Consider the following 19,783-nt stretch of genomic DNA (forward strand, 5'->3'; position numbering starts at 1 on the left):
CAAATAAATAAATAAAATCTTTAAAAAAAATAAAGATAAAATAAAATGACCACAACAAACTTTTCTGACAGAGAAGCTTAAGGGGAAGAGAAAAGAGAAAGTTTAAAAATGTCTAACTAGAGACATTTGTTTTTAAGTAATTGTATTTTATCTTGTAGTAGGGATCATTCTTAATTAGTTACATTAAATAACATATATTTTTTTAGCCTTTGTTATTGAAGGATCTTTTTTGTTGGTTTACTGAAGATTTTTTTTTTTCATTTATTCATTTTGAGGGAGACAGTGAGAGCATGAGCAGGGGAGAAAGGCACAGGGGGAGAGGGAGAGAGCGAGAAAGAGAGAAAGAGAAGAGAGAGGTTCCCTGCAGAGCAGGAAGCCCAACATGGGCCTCAGTCCCAGGACCCTGAGATCAAGCCCAGATCCGAAGGCAGAGGCTTAGGCAACTGGGCCACCCAGGCACCCTTTTGAAGGCCCTTTTAAGGACCATGTAAGTGAGCGGTGCCTGGTGGCTCAGGTTATGATCCCAAGGTCCTGGGACTGAGCCTCATGACAGGCTCCCTGTTCAGTGGGAAGCCTGCTTCTCCCCCCCCCACTCTCTCTGTTTATGTTCCCTCTCTCACTATATCTGTCAAATAAATAAAATCTAAAACAAAACAAAACAAAAACCACATAAGTGTAAGCTGTATGATGTATGTGTGTATGTTGGTATGTTTATGTGTGCTGAAATAAATACTGGCAGGTAAATAAAAAAGGTTAGGAAAGATACCAAGGTATGTGGGGGTGGAGAGATTAGGTAAGAGCTGATCACCTTTTGCTTTATATATTTCGGCATTTTTGTCAACAATTACTTCTTTTGTAATTGTTTAGATCAACAAAATTTTTAAGAGATGTAGGGAGGGGGAGAGAGGGAGAGAGAAAGAGAATCTCAAGCAGGCTCCACACCCAGCGCAGAGCCTGATGTAGGGCTTGATCTCATGACCATGAGATCATGACCTGATCCAAAATCAAGAGTCAGATGCTTAACCAACCGAACCACCCAGGAACCCTAGTCAACAAAATCTTTGAACCAATTTATGTATTACAATGTGTCAGGATATCTAAAATTCAGATTTATCGTGAGAAGCATTACATTACATAGAGTAGATATACATTTGCTTTAAAAATTGTTTTCTATTATTTGCATGGTTTAACAATTATAAATGTAATTGATATGTGGACACAGAAGAAAAATTTACAATACACATGTGCTTTCAAACATACCTGGAAATCGACAGCTCTTTTATTTGCAAGGTCAGCCTTGTTTCCTGATAAAGCTATTACAATGTTAGGACTGGCTTGCCTCTGAAGTTCTTTAACCCAGTTTTTGGCTCTGGCAAAGGACTCCTGAGAAACAAAGAAACAGCTATTTGGCACATGCTCAAAAAATGGTTAGGGAGCGCTTTTGTAACACAAGGCTTTGAAGACTCTTCAATGTGACTCTTGGAAAGAAATTCTTAGGACTATTATATTATTTGTGACACTTTAATCTCTCTTTTCTTAAAAATCAGCTCTTCTAACTCATAAAAGCTTTGGCAGAAATGTCATGACTGGCTATCAAAAAAAAAAAGATTTAAAAAAATCTTGAATCAAAATTCTGAATACCAAAAATGTATTTTTAAACTATTCTCATTGTTGGATACATTTCTACTTACCTCGTTTGTGATATCATATACAACTATGGCTGCTTGTGCTCCTCTGTAGTACATTGGTGCTAGGCTATGGTATCGTTCTTGACCAGCTGTATCCCATATTTCAAACTTTACTGTTGTGTCATCAAGACACACAGTTTGGGTTAGAAAAGCAGCTGAAAGAAGAAAATGTCTGGAATAAGTTTATCATTCTTACCCTAATATTTTCGTAATACAGAGAACACCTGGAAATGTGATATATTGCATAGCACAGTCAATAGTGGCTTTAGATACTTGCAAGATCTGGGCCTCAAAGTTTGATACCCATATATGCTTATGTAAGACTTATGTAAGAATATACAGATATTCTTGAAAAACTGTATGGAGTGGGGAGGACACACAAAGGAAGGATTGGCATACCTATATAACTATCATCGACACTGTCAACACAATGCGCCCTGCTCCATTCTCCTAGTAGTTATTGGCATATTTGGGAATTTAGTCCCATGCCTGTAACACTAAATATTTTTTGTTATAATATTTTCCCCTCAAAACACTTTTTTTATAATTGTTATAATCTCAATCTAGACTTAATGTGTTAGATACACTGTTATTATCTCCTAGCTGTTTCAATCCTTATACAGATTTTTTTTGCATTTGTGCTTTTTCATTAGTTCTTTTCTCAGATTTTAACAAACCCAATATCAAAAGGCACAAGCTCTACCGACTCAGCCAGCCTGACACCCCAAGAATGTATTACTTTATAGTGATATTTTTGCTTTTAGGGTTAAGAAGTTGCTATCCAATCTTGCAAATTACGGTATCACTTATTCTCTGAACTGCTTGTTGACAATAGTATGAAGTAAAATGTCCATTATGATCCTCTTAGTTCTAAAAATAAACATCAGGAAAAACAATGTAATGGATATTTACAAAAAACGAAAATCCATTAATTTAATCAACAGACTTGAACTTTAAAACAGCAACTGTTAGACTAAGTTTCTAAGTGTTGCTAGCGGGGAGTTTGACGCTGGACTTGATCCTGACCTGAGCTAAAGGCAGTTGCTTAACCAACTGAGCCACCCGGACACCCTAATTAGGTATCTTTTACATTAAATATAACATTTTTTTCCCACAGTATTTTTATCACCATGGTTGTTGGCTTTGTATTAGCAAATATAACCTCAGTTTTGCAAACATCTTAACTGGAAATGTCTTTATTTTAAGCAGATTCTAATTAATAGTTCTGTGAATTCTCAGAAGTGGCTAGACATAATTAAAATGTATTTGAATTCATTGAACTTTTTAACATACAAAGTTAAGAAATATCCATTTTCTTAAATCCTGTATTTATGGTAAAGAATTCCAAAAAAGGACTATGTCACTTTTTCAGTCATGAAAGGTTCTCCTGCAGAGTCAAGAAAAACCTCTTAAACCCTTTAAATTAAACCTCTAAAACAGTACTTCTTCCATAAAATGAAAAGAAGGAAAAAATGAATCACAAAATAAGCCATTTCTCAAGTACAGTCTGATGCACCTTTAAAAAAAAACAAAAACAAAACTGATTACAATTTGCATTCAGACTTTGTTTTCTATGACCACAAATATACTAGTAAAAACATTCATTTACACTTACATAAATCAACCTTAGGTTCAGAAACATAACTACTAGTTATACTGCCTCAAAGGAAATATAATCTGATTCTCAAACACAAAAGACATCACAAAAGATTACCAGTCTTTTTTATAAATGTATATACAAAAATGACAAGTAAAATACATGCAAAGAAATTTCCACAAATACATTAAAAGAACAACAGCTATGACCAAGTAAGATTCAGAAACACAAAGCTATCACACCAGCAGGCTAAAAAAGAAAAATCATGTATTTAAATAAATTACAAAAAGCCATCTGAGGCAATATCCATTCCTAATATACATGTAGGAATCTTCCTCAAAGTTTATCAAGTGTTCTTCTACCTGTAAGCCTGAAATTAGCATTTTGATAAGAGTACAGCTCTTAAGCAGTCTAAATCTAGAAACAAGTAAGACTGTCCACTATCAGCATTATTTTTCATTATTTCAAATATCCTTAGACAGATTTTTGAAAAGAGATTACTTGTATAAGACTGACTAGAAAATGCAAAGGCATCAGCTAAAAAAGTGTAGATAATGAGTTCTTTAAATTGACCAGAATAGATTAAAGTCAACATCCTTAAAACACACAGCAATAACCAGGTTTTCAGTGTTATGCTGGGAGAATGAGTTCCAATCATATTAACAAAGAACAAGAATAATCAATTCACTCAACTCTTAGAAAGCATTCTTTATCACACCCTATTTTATAGCTACCACCTCTGTGCAATGAATATCTTCACAGTTTTTGTAATCACTGATTTATATAATCTTTTTCTTCTAGACTGGGAGTTTCTTGAGAAATTATTGTTAGCTATTCTTCATATGCAACATCTAATAAAAATCCCAGGTCATAAAACTATTCAAAACGTTCACTAAATGAAGTTCACAAAAGATATGTGGCATTATTTGGGGGGTATCTTAGATAACATTTGAATAGACAGTTTCCAAATGGGGAAAAAATGACATTTCCAAAGGCCTCTACTCAAGTCATTATATAACTAACAACAATCTCAAACAAAATACCATCAAGATCTTTTTTAACTTGGTAATACCATAGTTTTGTTCATATGGTATGATAAACAGATTATAAGGTTGGAGGAGGAGAAAAGTACCAGTATTTAGCGGTCAGGGGAATGGGTCTTACGGTACCTCAAAAACACATTAAAACAATTAAAAGTGCTGTAGGGCCACAAGAACAGAAATATTGTCTGTTGTGGGATAATCCAGTATTATTACTGATGCTATATACTGCAAGACCATCATGCTTCCTTAAAGATCTCAAGTTTTCAAATACTTCCCCCATAAAAGTCAGTGCAGTATAGCTGACATCTTCATATTCAATGCCTCTAAAATTATATGACTAGTCATTTATAAGGTTATAAAAATAAATTCTGACACTCAAAATATAAACTACTACATAAATACTGTTTTAACATTAACCACCACAAACTTACCTGAATCTGCACAACCACTTTAATTTATCCAAAACGTCTATTTTCTGGCTAAGAACCACCACACTCTTAGACCTCTTCATTTTCTCTTCACTTCATCACCAGCACTAGCAGTTGGTTTTCTTTTCGGGCCCACATTTCACAAAGAAACAGCTTTTATCACTTCGAGAGTTACTGTGTACGCGACGACAAGTAGAGAAAAACAAAGCTGCGTTGAGATGTGGGTGCTGGCCTGTCTAATAGGCTCCCTCTATGAGCTACATGATCAGTTCCTAATGGAAAGGCTGGCAGCAAGCAAGTAACATTTCAGTCTCAGCAAAACTACAAATTAGCGAATCACAGACCTTGTAGTCAGCTGGTAATAGCAGAAACTGTAAATGTTAAATCTGCAAATACCAAAGGCCTGTAACGGGTAAGACCTTCATAAATAATAAGTACGGAACAGACACTAATATACTGGACCAGAGAAAAAAATATACAAAAGGTTAACAACTAAGAAAAAAAAGGTTTAACCTAATAACTAAAATGAGTCTACAAGAATTAAATAGAAGGGCTTAAAAGAGAAAAATCAAGGAACCAATACCACCCCAACTTCTTTTCAAATTTTATAAGAATACCTTCTTAGAACTGACTATCCCATGAGACTATCAGTTTGATTACATAAAAAAATTGAGACTTCGTCTGCAAACATGTATCATTACTCCAAACAGAGGAGTGAAGACATTTTAGGAAAATTTCTACAGTGGATACTAAGAGATTAAATTTTAATATATAGAGAGCTCATATAAATCTTAAAAAAAAAAACTACAAAAGCATCAAGGATAAAAGTGTAAAGAAAATTTGCAACAGGAATAGAACATAAAAAGTCAACATCACTAGTAATACAGAAAATCATCCCTAAAGCAAAAAGTTGAAAAGAAAAGGGACATTTTTTTATGGGTGCCTGGGTGGCTCAGTGGGTTAAAGCCTCTGCTTTTGGCTCAGGTCATGGTCCCAAGGTCCTGGGATCGAGCCCCACATTGGGCTCTCTGCTCAGCAGGGAGCCTGCCCCCCCCCAACCTCTCTGCCTTACTTGTGATCTCTGTCTGTTAAATAAATAAAAATAAAATCTTAAAAAAAAAAAAAGGCCATTTTTTACCTCCTATCTAAGCAAAAAGGAAAAAAAAAGTGTGTCACAAACATATTGCTGGTGACACTGTGTAGTTTTGAAAACAATTTTGCCAACACATAGCAAAACTATAAAAATGCTCATACTTGTTAATCTAACATCTCACGGAATCTCCAAAAGATGGTATGGGGAGCAGGAGAGTAGGGAGAACAAATCTTTATGCTTAAAGAATTTTTGTATTTAACAATTAGAAGCAACCTAAGTGTATAAATAAAAAGATACTGGTGTCCTGGTAGGTATATTAAGTAGCAATTCAATAAAAAATGGTTATAAAATGACCTGTTTAATGGCCAAAAAGTAAAAAAGAAAAAAAAATTAATTAATTTAAAAAATATATAATTTCCTGATAGAGATATGGTACATCTATGTAAAATCATGCCCAAAAAAGCACAGAAGGGGGACACCTGGGTGGCTCAGTGGGTTAAAGCCTCTGCCTTCAGCTCAGGTCATGATCCCAGGGTCCTGGCATGGAGCCCCACATTTCTGCTCAGCAGGGAGCCTGCTTCCCCCTCTATCTCTGCCTACTTGTGATCTCTATCAAATAAATAAATGAAATCTTAAAAAAAAAAAAAAGCACAGAAGAAATTAAAAAAAAAAAAACAGTAGCGTCCTCATACTAGGATCACGAATGTTCTCCCATATGTAATACTTTGAGAAGCAGTAAATTTGTGGCCTTGGGTGGCTCGGTTGGTTAAGCGGCTGCCTTCGGCTCAGGTCATGATCCCGGCGTCCTGGGATCGAGTCCCACATCGGGCTCCTTGCTCAGCAGGGAGCCTGCTTCTCCCTCTGCCTCTGCCTGCCATTCTGTCTGCCTGTGCTCACTCTCTCCCCCTCTCTCTCTCTGATAAATAAAATCTTAAAACAAAACAAAACAAAAAAACCCTGAAAGGTAAGACTGTAATTGCCAGAGAAGAGCAGGGCCTTGGTTCAGTTTCTCAGAAGTAGATCATAAAATCCAAACTAGAGAGACTATTTGGAAGTGATTCACAGGAGAAACAAAGGTTATTAGAGACAAGGAATTTAATAACTGAGTTCAATGGATCTGGATCGAACTTCAAGATGAATAACCAATCAGGGAAAAGAATGGCAGGAATTAACCAAGTAGCATCAAGAACCAGGTACCAAAATTATCAGGGTAGAAACTGGCTTTGGGAAATACCCACAGCAGTAATCTAATACAATGGATTTTCTCAGATGAGCACTGACTTCATATAAAATTATATATAGAGAAAAAAATGTGGATATTCTAGAGCTGACAGCAGACAAAATAAAAAACTGCCCATTTTTACTTCCCATTAAAATCATATATGCATAGTGAAGAATACCCAAGTTGACTACGGCAGCAAAACCATGTATTCAGGAAAGAGTTACGGTTCAATTAATGTGAGAAACAGAAGGGTGATAAATACTAATTGCATAGGATTCATTTCTTAAAATTATCAATGAGCATGTGGTAAGAGATTAATATCTAGAATATATTAAAAAAATCCTACAATTCAGCAACATGAAACATCCACACAACACAATTAAAAATAAGCAAAGAAATTTAACAGATTTTTGTCCAAAGAAGATATACAAATGAGCAAGAAGCAAAGATGCTTAACACCACTATCAGGAGAAAAATGAAAATTCCACAATGAGATACCACTTCACACCCATCAGGACAGCTATTAACACAAACAACAGAAATCAAGAGTTGGCACGGATATGGAGAAACTGGAACCCTTGTGCACAGATGGGAATATAAAATAGTGTACTGCGAGGGAAAATGGTAGAGATTCTTGAAAAATATCAAACAGAATCACCGTATGACTCAGCAATTACACTTCTGATATACACCCAAAAGAATGTTCACAGCAGCATTAGAAGAGCCAGGAGGTGGAAGAAATCCAAAAATCCAAAATGAAGTATCAGTGAAAGATAAGCAAACTGTGGTATTATACATGTGACAGATCATAATCTTGCCTTAAAAAGGAAATCCTGACACATGAGAACATGGATAAACCTTGATGACATGCTAAGTGAAATAAGCCAATTACAGATAAATACTGTATAATTTCCTTTACAGGAGATTCCTAGAGCAGTGAAATTCATAGATGGAAAGTAGAAATGGTATTTGCTATGGACAGAAGTGGGGAAGAATGGCTAAGTTATTGTTTAATAAGCAGAGTTTCAGTTGGGGGAAGATGAAAAAGTTCTCAAGACAGGGAGTATTGATGGCTATACAAGGTTAATGTACTGAACGCCACAGAACTATACACTTAAAATTATGTTTAAACTGTAAATTTTATATTATGCATACTTTACAACAGAAATCATTTAGCAACATTTATAGGTAACTTAGATGTTGCCAAATGAACTGCAACCTTGGAAAATATTAAAGGATACCTGACTATCCTAAGGGAATCCACTAACCAGGACATAAAGTAGTCACACCTCACCTGTCAAACATTACACTAGTATTTCTGATACTAAACTAGTACACATTCTTAAAAAATTAGTCTTTAGGGGCGCCTGGGTGGCTCAGTGGGTTAATCCTCTGCCTTTGTCTCGGGTCGTGATCTCAGGGTCCTCGGATCAAGCCCCGCATAGGGCGCTCTGCTCAGCGGGGAGCCTGCTCTGCACCCCCCCCCCCGCCTGCTTCTCTGTCTACTTGTGATCCTCTCTCTCTGTCGAATAAATAAATAAAATATTAAAAAAAAATTAGTCTTTAGAGTTTGAGTTTAATTAATAATAAATTTGTGCCCCAAACCTGAATACCCTAGAATGAACTGATAAAACCAGGGTCTGAATCTTAAGACTAAGAGCCTGTGCTTGCCCCACCACGGGCCCAAACCTTTAAAAATCTTTACTCTAAGACTGTATTTACATGACAATGATGCATCAAATAATAAATTGGAAGCAGAATGATTGCATTACAAAGAGGAAAGGCGAAAGAGATGGGAGAAAAGGGAGAGGCTGTTAGAAGTTATTAGGGGTGCCTGGGTGGCTCAGTGGGTTAAGGCCTCTGCCTTTGGCTCAGGTCCTGGGATCAAGCCCCGCATCCGGCTCTCTGCTCAGCAGGGACCCTGCTTCCCTTCCTCTCTCTCTGCCGGCCTCTCTGCCTACCTTTGATCTATTTATTAGATTATCTATTTATTAAATATAATTAAATATAATTTAATTTATTAAATATAATTAACTATTTATTAAATCGTTTAAATAATACTTTATTAAATTCCCATAAAATTCAAGGAAAAAATGACTTCTGATTTCTAATTCTGCATGTATGGAGCTTAAAAGTCACCACCCTATCCTAACATGCAAGAAGATGAACAAACTGAAAAATCAACAATTCTTCTTAGATCTGTAAGAAAAGTGGGGTCACAGGGCAATCTACTGCTCCCAAAATTAGAAAAGTGGATATGGTAAGGACACATTTCAGATCAGAAGGCTGAGGAAAACCTGAACTGTAATAAACAAACTGCTGGAAATTAGTGTAGACAAGTCAGTTAAAAACTCTAGAGGAAGCAAAAATAAACAATTCAGACTACATAAAAAAAAAAAAAGCTTTTGTACTGCAGAGGAAATCATCAACAAAATGAAAAGGCAACCTACTGAATGTGAGCAAATATTTGCAAATGATATATTCAATGAGAGGTTAATATCCAAAATACATGAAAGAACTCCTAAAACTTGACACCCAAATAATCTGATTAAAAAATGGACAGAGGACCTAAACATGTTTAGAAGACATACAGACGGCTAAAGGACACATGAAAAGATGCTGGACATCACTCATCATCAGGGAAATGCAATTCAAAACCACAATGAAATATCACTTCACACAGTCTGAATGGCTAGTTAAGAAACAATAACAATTGTTGGCGAGAATGTGGGGAAAGGGCAATCCTAGTGCACTTGCTGGTCGTGCAGCATTGGTGGTATAGTGGTGAGCAGAGCTGCCTTCTTAGTGCACTGTTGGTGGGAATGTAAACTGGTACAGACACTACAGAAAACATTAAACATTAAAAAAATAATTCAAATACTAAAAACAGTTAACACAGAATTCAGTAATTGCACCTCTGGGTATTTACCTAAAGAAAATCTTTAGTGATACACCTTCTCAACTGGCTTCAAGAACCTAGCACTTAATGCTTCCTAAACAGAACTGCCCAGATCTTTAAAAGATCACTGGCTGTGAAAATGACTAATACTTAGCAATAAACCTATCCACTAAGTCAGCTTAAAGTGCTAATATATGAGAATTTTAGAACATAGGAATGGAAAAGGACAAGTTAAAGAAGGGACAAGAGGGGTGCCCGGGTGGCTCAGTTGGTTGAGTGTCTGCCTTTAATTCAAGTCATGGTCTCAGGCTCCTGTGATTGAGCCCCGTATCAGGCTCTCCACCCGCCACCCCCCCCACGGGGGCCTGCTGCTCCCCCTACTTGTGCTCCTTCTGTCAAATAAATAAAAAAAAAAAAAAAAAAAAAGAGCAAGCGAGCAAGAAGGGAGAAGAGAGAGACAAGGAAGACTTTAACTCTCAAGAGTAACTGTTACAGGAACCTGCAATCCCAGAATACAATTATGTAAGCCAAGCAATGCCTTAAGAAACTGAAGTATCTCCAAGGGAGGAAAAAAGTAATGAGAAGACTGAAATCCTTTTGATCCCACCATCATTTGATAAAATTACTTTTGGTTCAGTAACCACATCTAGAAACCTTACAGAAATAAGTCCAGAGTGGAAAAAAATTCTCAGAAAATAGCCACAATTAGATGATTATCTGAAACAGCAAACAAAAATACAAACATTAAATGTCCAACAGTATGAGTACAGTTAAAGAATGTGAAATTACCAGTTACTAAAATAAATACGATATAACACAGAGATACTGAGAAATTACCATTAATAAATGAAATGGTATATAATAGCATGACTATTACGAATTCAGACTATCATGGAGCTATAGTTAACAGAGAAAGGAAACACAATGGACTCTAAAAATGTAAGATTCTTGATCTCGCTCATATTATGGGAAAAAGTACAATAAAAAATGCAGAATAGTAAAATCTACAAGTCCCCTGAGATAGTAAAATAGAGTAACAGACATTCTGTACACTGTTGTTGAAGGGCTGTCTGGAAAATTTTACCAGAATTACAAATGTATGTAACCTTTGACAAACAAAGGCAATCAACTTCTAGAAATTTACATAATAGCAATACTTGGGATATATGAGAAATGACTATGAATTATTTATTGCACTTACTGTTAACAGCCAAAAATATAAAACAATGTGCAAATCCAAAACTAAAGAACCGATTTAAATGATTTAAACATTGGTATGATACATGCAATAAGATACTGCTACAGCCAAGATATGGATAGATCTTTGACAGATTGTGTTTTCCAAGATGGCTTCAACAACATTTCCTACACCACATTCTTCTTACATGACACCTACACTCCTTTGAATCTGTGTGAGCCTGTGACTAGAACATAACTGATGCTATCTGTGTGAATTCTTAGGCTAGGTCATGACAGGTCACCCAGCTTCACCTGGTACTTTTTGGGACACTCATTCTTGAACCCAGCCATCGTGCTGTGAGGAAACCCAAGCCAGGTGGCAAGGACCACATGTAGGTGTTCTAGCTGAGGCCCCAATCAACAGCCAGCAGCTGCTGAGCTGATTCTAGCCCCAGCACCAACAGCAACCCATGAGAGATCAGAAAACCACCTACAAAGCCCACTCAACTCCCAGAACCATGAGAGAGAGAAAATGGTATTGCTCTAAATCATTAAGTTTTGTGGTCATTTTTTTCTGAGCAATTAATAACTAGGACAGTATTAGAGTAAAAAATATGATACAGTACAGTGGCCCTGATGTTTCAAATTCCACAGTATAGAGACTATATAGATTTAAAGTAACAGCAACCTCCCAAGGACATACAACGAAGTTACATTGTCTCTGGGGAAAAGAATTGAGTGGGGTAGGGAATATAGAAGGGAGAATATAGAAGGGAGAATATAGAATTTTCAGTGTATTATCATATAGCTATGGTAAGGTCCATATGAAACTTGTAAAAACACTGAAAAATGCTAAAGGTGTCCAATTATTACATATAGACTTAGTTCCATATCAATAGATTATCCTCTTCTGAGTCCAAAAGCACCTGTTATCTTTAACGATAGAAACCAGGAATAAGTGGTCCCTCATCCTGCTTCTACTTATTCTGCCACATCTATATTACCTTGGAAAGAGGGTGAATGCTGTTCATCAACACTTAACTTCAAAATAATTGAAGTAATTTTGTATATTTGTATATTCTGTTGTATAAAAGTAATAAAACATGAGCATAATTCCTTATTTCCAAAATCCAGTATGTGACTTCAGTAAGCACACTGTCATCTTGAGGAATTAGTAATTTGTTTGCTAGAATTCATATTTGTATCAAGATAGCCAATGATCAAAATTCCAAAACTTCTGGAATTATTCCTATTGCTTTTCTCACATTTACACATTCTTATCCTCCTCCACTAAGAGGCCTGTCATAAAAAGCTCTATGATGACTCCAAATTATGTCATCCTATAATAAATTCAGTGTGCACCACAAAATTGCATATAACATCAGATTATTATGGTGTAAGACACAAAAGGGGAAAAGAAACATTTTTCAACAACAAAACTTCCTGTTTATTTTTATCAAGTCAGAATTCTTATTCTATTAAAAGCAAATTTTAAAAAAGGTTCTCACCCCACCACACCCAATCATTATCCAGAACAAGTATCATTTATGGGTCCCTGCTGTCTACAAAAGGTCAATTATCCACAAAACCTTAAATGTTTAGAACAGAGTCAACAACAGAAAGGTAGCAAAAATAGACTGAATGCAGCCAAAATACATGTGATCAAGTCCAAGCACCAAAGCTTTTGAAAACTTAAAGATTTTTCCAGTATGTAACTAAATACACTTCCTTTATATATACATATATGTCCTCTTTTGGAATATATAATAAATAAAACAGGAAGGCCAACTGGAAATTTAGACATAATTTACATAGTTTTATGTGGGAAGCCTGGGTGGCTTAGGCTTAAAGCTCTGCCTTTGTTTGCCTCAGGTCATGATCCCAGGGTCCTGGGATCTAGCCCCGTATCAGGCTTCCCTGCCTGCTCCTCCCTCTCCCACTGCCCCTGCTTGTATTCCCTCTCTTGCTGTCTCTGTGTGTCAAATAAATAAATTCTTTAAAATAAACAAACAAATAAATAAATAATGGTATATAATACCATTTTTCATTCCTTATGTGTACTCAATCTGTCTCCCATCCCAAACCATAAGGTCATCTTTAACTTCTAGTACTTAGCACAGTGTTAAGAGCTGAGTAAATTCATTGAGTAAATGAATTTTAAAGAATTTTCACAATCTGACAGAATAAAAGCAGCAAATTAGTCAATCAATAGAGGCTGTTCACTATAGTTAGAACTAACTGGCAAAGATCCTATCAAACAGCTTTGAGCACTTCAGCAGCATCAGAGGACAATAAATGAATTAAGTAAGATGGGACAAAAATTTTAGAAAGTTAGCTCTAGAAGGATCCTTATTTAGTTCAACCCTCTCATTTTACAAACAGGTCTCAGATAAGTGTTCATAGAAAGGTACCAGAATTAGAAACAAGCTTACAGACTCCTAACTGACAGCAATATTTAGTAGTCACGTGTAACACTTTAAACTAGGATACTGGAGAATAACGATGTTTAGACTATTAAAGATTCATTTTTTAGGGCAAACTGGTACAAACTGGTATAAAGTACCAAATCTCTTCCAACTTCTCGGAGTAATACAACTTATCTCAAATACTGACTGAATACACACTTTCTAGAAGTGAACACTATCATGCATAAGGATATTCTTCCACTTGAAACCAATGATTAACTTTGACAATTTTAATTCTGTGTTAGAAAGAACAACGAACACTTCACTGTTTTCCTCACCAATCAAAGACCATATGCCAATGGTCTATCTCTAGGTTTTCTGTTCTTTCTGAAAAGTTTTTTAAATTGAGGTGCACCTGGGTGACATCCAACTCCTGCTTTCTGCTCAGGTAATGACTTTAGGGTTGTGAGATCAAGTCCCACATAGGGCTCCATGCTTAAGATTAAGATTCTCTCTCCTTTTCCCTCTGTACCACCCCCTTACTTGTACATGCTTCTTAAAAAAAAAAAAAAAAAAAAAAAAAGCACTTTTAATTGAGAGCAATGTGTGGATGAAAAAAGATAAAGGTAATAAATGCACAGATTATAGTACAGGTCTTCCTGGACTCCTGATGGGGTTATTCCCAATAAACCCATCGTCAAGTTGAAAATATGGTGGAAGTAAAAAAATACACCTAACCTACCTTAGTTTACATGTGCTCAGGACACTTATGTTAACTTACAGTTGGGCAGAATCACCTAACACAAAGACTATTTATTAACACAGTACTGAATATCTTGTGTAATTTTTTGAATACTGTACTAAATATGAAAAATGAAATGGTGTTACTGGTACAGAATGGTTGTTTCAGTTATTTACCCTGTGATCTCGTGGCTGACTGGGAGTTAGAGGACTCCCAGCTACTGCAAGCATCACAAGAGTATTATATTGAATATTGCCAGCCTGGAAGATAATCAAAATTCAAAGTATAGTTTCTACTGTCTGTATTGCTTTCATACCATCATGAAGTTGAAAAATCTTAAGTAGAACCCCTGTGAACTGGGGATCATCTATATACAGACTGGTTTTTCTGAAGGCAAACAAGTGAAGGGCAACAGAAAGCTTACTACTACAGGAAGAACATGACTTACTCAGATTCAAATTTTCTGGCTAGGCTTTCTTTCCCAGTTTAGGAAGTAAGTTTAATATCCGAATACATTTAGTATTCTACTTAACAGTGTAATTTCTCCCTCTGAGAAAATTTCCACAAATAACTTAGTTCATGTGGGTGGCCTGCATTTAGTGTAATATACATGACTAACCACTTTTGTGAAAACCAATAAATGGAGGGGGGAAATTAGTAAGAATTTACCATGTAGAATTTTAAGAAACTTAGTTGTAAATGCTCATACTATCTACTTGAATGAATTTGCAAAAACTTCATTTTTGGAAGGCTCAAATTTAATGCAAGTATTTGCTTATAAGGTTTTTAAAATCTTGGGTTAAGCATCTGCCTTCGGCTCAGGTCATGATTCCACGGTTCTGGGATCGAGTCCCACATTGGGCTCCTTGCTCAGCAGGGAGCCTTCTCCCTCTGCAGTTCGTTCCCCCTGCTTGTGCTCACGTGCTCTATGACAAATAAAAACCTCTAAAAAAACTCTGGTTTGTTCCTATAATTTTTTTTTTTAAAGGATTTTATTTATTTGACAGAAAGAGACACAGTAAGATAGGGGAACACAAGCAGGACAAGTGGGAGAGGGAGAAGCAGGCTTCCTGTGGAGCAGGGAGCCTGACGCGGGACTCGATCCCAGGACCCTGAGATCATGACCTGAGCTGAAGGCAGATGCTTAACGACTAAGCCACCCAGGCGCCCCTGTCCCTATAATTTTTACACCTGATCTTAGACAAAAGGCCGAGAAGCAACTGTTCCTATAATTTTTAATCCGAGCGTTTGTCTTCCAATAAAAGAAAATCTAAACGTAAATTTTTTAACATTGTCAAATCCTAAATCAAACACTATGCACTACATGGAATAGTTATGATTCCAAAATAAATGTCCTGTTTTGACAACAGAACAGTGACAAAAATGACTCAGCAAAAAGTAATGGTGGTGATGGTAGTGGTAGCAGCTAACATTTAATAAGCATTTTACTTTATGCTAGGCACAGTAGCCAAGAAATTTATATGTACTTTCATTTAATCCTCACTGAAACCTTTTCAAGTTAGGTACCATTATTTTCCTTTCTGTAAGAGTAAAATAAAGCTGAGTATGAGTTGCCTCAGAATATGCGCCATGTACTGGAACTACAATTAAAAAGGCACTTGTTTCTCTAACTTAGGGTATAATCAGTCCTTGATTACTTGTGACACTAAGGGGGAGCAGCATTGGTACAGATAACTGAAAACTCCAGATACTCTAAGTTCCTTAGGAAAGACAAGGGAGAGCAACCTAGATGGGACAGAGAAGGGGCCATATTCTCTTAAAGGGCCCAACAGGTTAACAGACTTGTGGAAAGGGTTTCCATTCAAACAGATACAAATAATATATGATGTAACCGGACAAAATACTTGTTATCTTCAAACTGGAGCAGTTGGATAAACAACTTATTTTTAGAAATCCTACCCAAACTACAGTTCAAAATAAAAAAGCAATTATTCCAAGAACCTCAGTGTAAAAGTAATATTGACTACTCAGAACACAAAAGTAGTTGTTCTCAAACTTCAGCACATATCAAATCACCTGGAAGACCTGTTAAAATGTAAGATCACTGGTTCCACTTCAGGATTTTGATTCAATATAGGATATAGGAATTTGCACTTTTAACACATTCTCAGGTAATGCAGATGCTCCTGGAACAGGGAACATTCTGAGAACCACTGCTCTAAACCCAAGTTCAAAAATTACAGTACCTGCAAAGAAATGCTGTTAATGTTCTCATGTATAGTTCTATAACCTAAACCATGTGTCTTCTATTCCTCTGATGACACTGCCTATAAAATTAAACTGTGGTACAAAACATTTATCTTTCAAAAGAAAAAAAGAGTTGAATGACTACATCTTATTTCACTGCATACCCTTATGCTGCTCTTACACCGAAGATCTATCTACTTGTTTATAAGTAATACTTAAATGTGTTTAAAAATAAATTCTGGTTCTTTTTTTTTTGACAAGAGTAACTCACTTGAAATCTGGTAAAGTCTTTAACTACTCAAGGTGTTAAGTGAAAGATGGCCAGCCCTATCCAACAAATATTAACTGAGTCAATACTAAGCCTTCAGATGAGATAGCAGGAAGGAAGACAACCACCTGAGCCTTAATATTCCTTGCCAACCTTCTGGGCTTGTCTTAATAAGAATAAAAAATGTCATGCAGACTTTAAACCCCTATAAATAAGCTAGAACTCCCCAAAGTGCTACACCCATCACCTAATGACCTAACCTCATTGTGAGTGTTACAGGATCAAGGGACAATTGTATGTGAAATTGTGAGACTACATGGATTCTTAAATCAAACTTCCATGTTTAGGAAGAATCACATAAACTACCCTGATATTCTTGATGAATGTAAGGTTCTAGAATATACAAATTAAAGAGTACAACATATGATCCCCACTGTAAAACACAATCAGAAGAAAATTTTAATTAAGCTCTTCAGACCATAATGACTATTACCAGACATAAACAATCAAAAAATAAAGCACAGGTGAAATGCAAAACATTGGGCCAGGTTCATCTGTTAGCTAAGTCTTATCTCACATCAGCCAAAACAAAAATACTTATTTCTTAAAAGTTACAGACCTGTGGTATTCGGCATTAAATAGCTCAAACCTTGAAATCCTTAAATAGACTACTACTATAATTCCTAAGGGTGAACAGCACCCTTATGCTGTTAGCAAACAGCATAAAAGAACAGCACTTCATTCTCTGACACATTTTTGTCACTGTTCTGTTGTCAAAACATGACATTAAATCACTGTCTTCTACCTTAATCTTACACAATGTTTTATGTCAGTAATGTCTCAAAACCAAACCAAATACCGGCGCTCACAGCTATAATAGTAATGGCACTTCATACCTCCTAAAGATATTACTATATAGTCAAGGTAGTTAGAAAGTATCCAACAACCACTGACACAGAAATTTGGGTATAAATTCCTTATAGAGTTGGTTTTAAAAACAAGATTTGATCTGTACAAGTAGAAAATATTAAGGAAGCTTTACATGTAGGAACAAAAACCTGAAAAACTCATTACTGAAATGTAAATAATCTAATTTGTATTTAATGGAAATGCAGACTATATATACGCATACACACATATCAGAAAATATGTGTACTTATGACATTGATACAGGATTAAATTTTTCTTGTAAACGTCCTGCTTGAAATGTCAATTAGGAAAAAATACATTCGGATGATCATAATATTAAAAAAAAAAAGATTCTAGTCTTAAGCTTCTGAGGCTCCTGCAGTTTCCCAGGAATTAAGTTCTTTACTACAGCACTTCAGTGTTTTGTTATTTTGGTATGTATTGTGAAAAGGGGGAGGGTGGCATTTATCAATTCTATCTGTCCCATGTATTTATAGCCTCAAACTCATAAGTACTTTGGGAAATGCTGCCACTGACAACCACTCGAGAATTGTTATTACCTTGATATTTCATTACTAAACCAGATGTATGTGTCTGTGTGTGTGTCTACACATACATAAATGTATGTGTGTGTATATATATGTATGTATATACATACACACATATATGTATGTATATACATACACACATATATGTATGTATATATATATATATAAATCTACTAACAAAGACACCACAAGAATGTATATTATGTATATTACTCATTATTATTATTCATTGGATTTCTAACTCAAAAGCTCCATACCATGGACTACATTTTTCATGCTCATTATAAAAACACAAAACACTAGGAGCACCTGGGTAGCTCAGTCAGTTGAGCAGCTGACTTGATTTCAGCTCAGGTCATGATCTCAGGGTTCTGGGACTGACCCTGTGATGGGTCCCATAATAGGCTCCATACTCAGCAGGGAGTTTGCTTGAGGATTCTATCCTTCTCCCTCTGCCCTTACTCACTCCCACCACTGTGTACACACTCTCTCTCTCTCTCTCTCAATAAATCAATTTTGAAAAACAAAATACAACAAACTAAAACATGTAACACTGTGTAACTTGAGAGATGTACAAACAAGAGATTGACAATCACCACCACACTTCTCTGAGTCTACTGAAGTGGAAATATCACCTATGCAGGATACTTCCTGTATACAGGGAAAGACCAGGAGGTAGTCTAGTTTTATAAACTATTTTATTTTAAGGGTCTGAACTATGAACAAGATCCTCAAGTGTACTTGAGAACATACACTAAATGCAGGACAGGAAGTTCCACTTCTGAAAGATCTGAAGTTGCTATGTGTCAGTATCAGTCTTAAGTATCTCAAAAGTTTGACTTTTTATATGTAGGACATTAAAATATATTATGTATACCCTTAAAAATATAGTACTGCTTAATTATATACCCCTTGCAAAATATTGTAATCTTAAAACCGTGTTTCCTCTGGTATTACCCAATTCAAAAGCTTCATTTGACAGATGAAAGAGGATGCTTGGAAAAGGCTGTTCTGGGGGTGCCTGGGTGACTCAGTTGGTTAAGCCACTGCCTTCAGCTCGGGTTATGATCCTGTAGTCCTGGGATCGAGTCCCGCATCAGGCTCCCAGCTCTGCAGGGAATCTGCTTTCCCCCCTCATCCTCTCACTCTCTATCAAATAAATAAATTCTTTAAAAAAAAAGGAAAAGGTTGTTTTGCCCCACTGCTATATAATTGTGAATTTGATTAAATTCAATTTATCAAATTTCCTGTCTTCTATCCATAACACTGCACTATTAGCTGTTACCTTTCTCCTGCCTCTTACCTTCCCCTCATTTCAGCTCTACCACAACCACTGTATTCAGTGTACTCTACCTCTTAACCTTTCTTTTGTCCTTCTCTCCAGGTCCCATTTCCCTTTTTTGTCCCTCTTCCGTTGATCATTGACTTTTTCTCTTCCTTCACCCTAGGAGCACTCTTAAACAAGTTTAATAAAATTTAATTAATTTTACTAATCAGTGTAATTTATAAATAGTCCAGTTATTTAGAATTAGAATTTTAAGGTTAACTTTCATT

At 36.0% G+C, this 19,783-nt stretch overlaps 1 protein-coding gene across 2 annotated transcripts in view; it reads right to left on the reverse strand.

The window, feature by feature from the left end:
* Window positions 1-19,783, reverse strand: part of RAB5A (RAB5A, member RAS oncogene family) — a 29,010-nt gene that overhangs the window by 5,172 nt on the left and 4,055 nt on the right. For both annotated transcript variants that reach the window (XM_032332053.1, XM_032332055.1), the window contains exons 3-4: window positions 1,692-1,843; window positions 1,261-1,383 (exon numbers count right to left, since the gene is read on the reverse strand). In XM_032332053.1, the coding sequence (XP_032187944.1) occupies window positions 1,261-1,383; window positions 1,692-1,843 (275 nt within the window). The remainder of the gene's footprint in view (window positions 1-1,260; window positions 1,384-1,691; window positions 1,844-19,783) is intronic.

This window comes from Mustela erminea, chromosome 1, assembly GCF_009829155.1.
Source record: "Mustela erminea isolate mMusErm1 chromosome 1, mMusErm1.Pri, whole genome shotgun sequence".
Taxonomy (NCBI): Eukaryota; Metazoa; Chordata; class Mammalia; order Carnivora; family Mustelidae; genus Mustela; species Mustela erminea.